Source organism: Teleopsis dalmanni, chromosome 2 (genome assembly GCF_002237135.1).
Source record: "Teleopsis dalmanni isolate 2A chromosome 2, ASM223713v2, whole genome shotgun sequence".
Lineage (NCBI taxonomy): Eukaryota > Metazoa > Arthropoda > Insecta > Diptera > Diopsidae > Teleopsis > Teleopsis dalmanni.
In genome coordinates this window covers 241,373,112-241,377,513 of record NC_051847.1, presented here as the reverse complement: position 1 = coordinate 241,377,513, position 4,402 = coordinate 241,373,112, and the positions used below count along the sequence as shown (strand labels likewise).

General features: G+C 30.4%; 1 protein-coding gene across 1 annotated transcript; it reads right to left on the bottom strand.

Annotated features, from left to right (window-relative positions):
- Window positions 1-983: 983 nt before the first annotated feature.
- On the bottom strand, window positions 984-2,619 carry LOC119685233 (UDP-glucosyltransferase 2-like). The gene is made up of 2 exons (XM_038099468.1): window positions 2,368-2,619; window positions 984-2,309 (listed from the first exon to the last, which is right to left on the bottom strand). The coding sequence occupies exons 1-2, from the start codon at window positions 2,609-2,611 to the stop codon at window positions 988-990; spliced, it is 1,566 nt and encodes a 521-aa protein (XP_037955396.1). The 5' UTR covers window positions 2,612-2,619; the 3' UTR covers window positions 984-987.
- Window positions 2,620-4,402: the final 1,783 nt, after the last annotated feature.

Sequence of the window (4,402 nt, the reverse complement as noted above, 5' to 3'; positions counted from 1 at the left end):
TGAATTGGTTATTCTTAGTTTAAATAGTTATATTATATTTTTTGTACTGAACCCTGGTATACGCTGAGTATACCCCAGCCTGGGAAAGGGCCGGCAAAGGTCTTTACAAACGGTATCCCTTCAACACCAATGTGTTGATAAAGCACTAGCGACGTCAATGGCAGCGAACTAATTTAATATTAAATAATACATTAGAAAACTACAAATAAGAATTATAGCATCTATAAACGATGCGTTAACCAACTTTCTGTATGGTCTACTCGATCAAGAAGGCAACAATTATTTCTGTGGAGAACAGCAAACGTTCCAAATCGCGTAGCATGTAATAGTGGGTTCAGAGAAAGTCTCTCCACCCATTCTCTTTCCTCCTGTACCAGGCGCATGCTTTCTGGCTTAAATTAACATAAACCTCTAGGTATTAAGCCTATTGATCACATCTTCCTCCCGTGATTACTAGAATGAAGTCACCATTCTGCTGTCGAAATTCCTCCATTTATTACTGTGAGGTGGTTGTACTGGGTTAAAGTCTCGCACTGTGTCTTTTATTGCCTTTCACTAACTGCTCAAAACAGTTCAGAGAAAGTAAGTCTATAAGCTTAACTCTGATATCTGGTTAGAAAGAGAAAGGGATGTTTGTCCATTCACTCAGCAAAATTTCTGTTTTTTTCCACAAAAAATTACATCCACTTTAAAATTTTTTTAATTCTTTTCTCCATTAGTTGAGTATATTATATATTTTATACATGAATATATACATATATTTCTATACAAAACAGATACTGTATAATTATATTAGATAGAATAGAACAAAAATGAAACAACTTTTTATTATTTTCGTGAAATTGATTGGATTTAATATATGAGTTGTTTTAAGTAAATTTACATGTTCGCACATTCTATAAATTTTTTTACCAACCATGGACTTAATAAATTAAAAAAGTGAAAAACACAACATATTTCTATATAAATAATAATTTTATTACCGTACTAATTTTGTTTTGATTTAGTTTTCCGTTTCGAACGTTTTCCATATATTAAACCTATTAGCTTATATATTACCAAAGTAATAAAACTCAATACAAATAATATCACCCCTACTATAGTCAAAATGATATCTATACTATGATATTGCCAGAAATTTAAGTCAGCGCCAGTATTACGTAAGTGTAGGGCACCATCATGTCGCAAAACATACTCCAACCAAAAAATAGCAGTCTCGAGTGGAGTCATTGGCTGATCTCGTAAACGTTTTGAATACATTTGTACATTCTGTGTATAAATTGGATTATACAACAACTCGCTTAGACCAAGCTTTAAGTCGGCTTCATTTAAAGTTTTGAAGTCAACGCCTTTCGCGTAACCACGTTTAACAGCATTCGCGACGTTCATGGGCTGATCAGCGAACATAGGTATACCCAGCACCGGCTTAGCATGATATATAGCTTCGGTTGTACTTAGTAAACCACCATGTGTGATGAAAGCCTTAACATTCGGATGTGCCAGTACTGATGGTTGTGGGTACCATTTACTTATGTATACATTATCTGGCTTATTCGGCAGTTCGGTATCTTCAAATTTCCAAAGTACTTTTTGTTTTAAAGAACGAAAAACATTTAGAAATATTTGTAGTTTTTCTGGTGGCAGATCTTTACTTTTCAAATTCGAACCCATTGAAAAGTAAATGGCACCTTCAGTAGCATTATCAAGAAATGCTTGCAATTCCTGTGGTAATGGATCTAGTATTTGTTTAATATGCACACCGCCGACTTCTATCATATTAGTAACATATGGGCGTGGATAACTAAGGGAAAAATGTTGATTAAGCAATACTAATGAAAATTTCTTTTGTATTTCCTGTAAACTTATTTTGGCGTTGGGAAAGAATTGCTTATATATCTCTTCTTGTTTTGGTAGATAGAAAAAATTATAATACAAATTATCTATTCCAATATGTATAAAATTTGACAAACGTTCTCGGTATGTCATTTTAGTGTCAAATGGAGTAAATACTGAAGGCAAAAAAGAAGGCGGTGAAGTATTTCCAACAACTCTATCAATAAAGCTTGTTGTGCCAAAAGTTGAGAGTCCCACAATAGGTGCATTAAAATGTTGCGCCAAACCATAAAGTGACTCTGCCAAAAATAATTCCATTATAATCAAATCGAACTTCTCCTCCGATGATTTCAACAATTTCTGTATTTCCTTATTACGAAAAACATTCGGACACATACTCAAGCCGATATCATACATTGCCATCATATTCTCCAATTCACTTAATTGTTGCATTTCATCGACATCTGTCAACAAATCTGGAAACAAAAATTTCTGAAAATCACTAAACTAATAATATCAGATCTAAATATATACCAGCCACTAAATTTGCATTCTCGGGTATGTAAATATCACGAAAATTTTTAACAGGTTTCTGTTGTGGAAACATCGAAATAGATGTTACCTCATGTCCTCGTTCGGCTAAATTTTTTAATATAGCTGAAGCAAATATATACTGAGAGGGACCAGGAAATGCAAATACGGAAAGTATCTTCGCACTTTCTGTCTCTCTAGTAAGTAAGCTACCTAACACAATCAAAAATATTACACCGAATTTCATTATGTTCACTCGCCACACAACAAATTAAAACTGAACAGCTTTTAAAATCAACATATAAATAGAATATTTTAGATTGCATACGAATTTGAAGTCTCATATACTTTTAACAACAAACATATAATTTCATCATGAATTACCAAATGTTTTTCAAATACAGCAAACACGAATAACAATGACTTCGCACAAAATTCTCAACATTTGTTATTAATTGAATAAAAAAAAACTATTATCTGTGAGCAGTGACGGATCCATAACTAAATGAGAGATCTTCTCAGTTGCAAAAACTTACTGAAATAAGTATTGAATGAGCTTATCGCCGATCTGCTGTTCTCTGTTTTGAAAGAGAATCCATTTTAGTTCTAAAGTATTGTCTATAGTCTCTTAATTAAATAATAAAATTTGTTAGATTGTTTTCATTTTTGCCGAATGTTTACATTAATTTCTTTTAATTTAATCTAATATTTTATAGAACAAAATATTATCAAATGGTTTAGTCATTTTATGATTAGTTTCATTAAACTGTTTATTGGATAATAAAATTAACAACAGTTAATTACATTTTAATAGTCTTATTTATCATTATTTATCATTTATCATTAACAAACCTGTTATGACTTTAAAAAAAAAATATTATAATAAAATATATTAGAAACCAAACATAACTTCAAGCTTTCACACTCATGTCCGTTCTATCTTAAACAGACGTAAGACTGAGATAGTAACCTGAATAAGAAAATGTTCTCAAAATTATTTCAAAAAACACTTTGAAATATTAAGAGAAATATTTTTTTCTTTATATGTGAGTTAACATTAAAATTAATTTTAAAGTTTATTATGAATAAGGGACTAGAGTAGGTCCTTCGCCCGAGAAAAAGTAAGAGATATAAACAGTACACCTTTTTTCTTTTTGGTAAATTTTTTATTTGTCTAAGGAGTCGAATATCAAATATGCGAGATTAGCAGCGCTGACGGTTTTACATCGTCTTTTAACACATGCTTCGATTAAAGTTCTATTGCATGAACTTTAGCTTAAGATGCTGTCGGTTTATAACTCTCTAGAATAATTACTTGAAACACAAACTTCACTTTTTTGATACACACGCCATAATTACATATAATAGTTCTGTTAGACTTTGTTTGTCGCTTCACTCGTTAATAAATATTTTAACGAGTGCAGCGTCTAAACGTATATTGCTAAACAAAGATCTATGATATAGTTTGTTTAATGTATAAAATTGTATGAGCTTAAAGCAAATATTACAAAACTTAAATGAAAAGAATAAACATTTTCAATATTAAATTAGTAAAACCGACTATGAAAAATTGGGATATTTCCGGTATTGGTATTTTGTACAGGCTTTGTATAAAATTTTATTTAGAAAAGATTGAAATTTTCTGTTGAAAGATTTATAAAAAGATCTTTCAGGTCGCAGTACATGAGAGACTATCCATAATAATAATAATCTTATAATTATAACATTTTTACAATAAAAATATTGTGGTATTAATTAAAAATATATAGTTTTGGTTGTATTCAGCTTATATTGTAATTATTGGAATTGGAATACTAATTTCTTATCAAGTACTCTTTCCGCAAAATGAAATACTGTAATCATTGCAACCTTTTCCGACTATTCTGACTATTTAAATAAAGCTCTATATCCCTTCATATGGTTTTCATTTCAAAATGATTTTGTAAATTAAAATGTTTCATTTGCGTTACTAAAAACTCGAATAGAAGTAAAATATGTTTGTTTTTGTACGATATTGGAATGATTTTCAGCTTTACAT

What these genes read in the sequence shown, in the direction of transcription:
- LOC119685233 (XM_038099468.1), bottom strand. Translation starts at nt 2,611, where the DNA reads ATGAAATTCGGTGTAATATTTTTGATTGTGTTAGGTAGCTTACTTACT. An exon ending in GAATGCAAATTTAGTGGCTG is followed by an intron (nt 2,310 to 2,367) that starts GTATATATTTAG and finishes TTTTGTTTCCAG; the next exon opens with ATTTGTTGACAGATGTCGAT.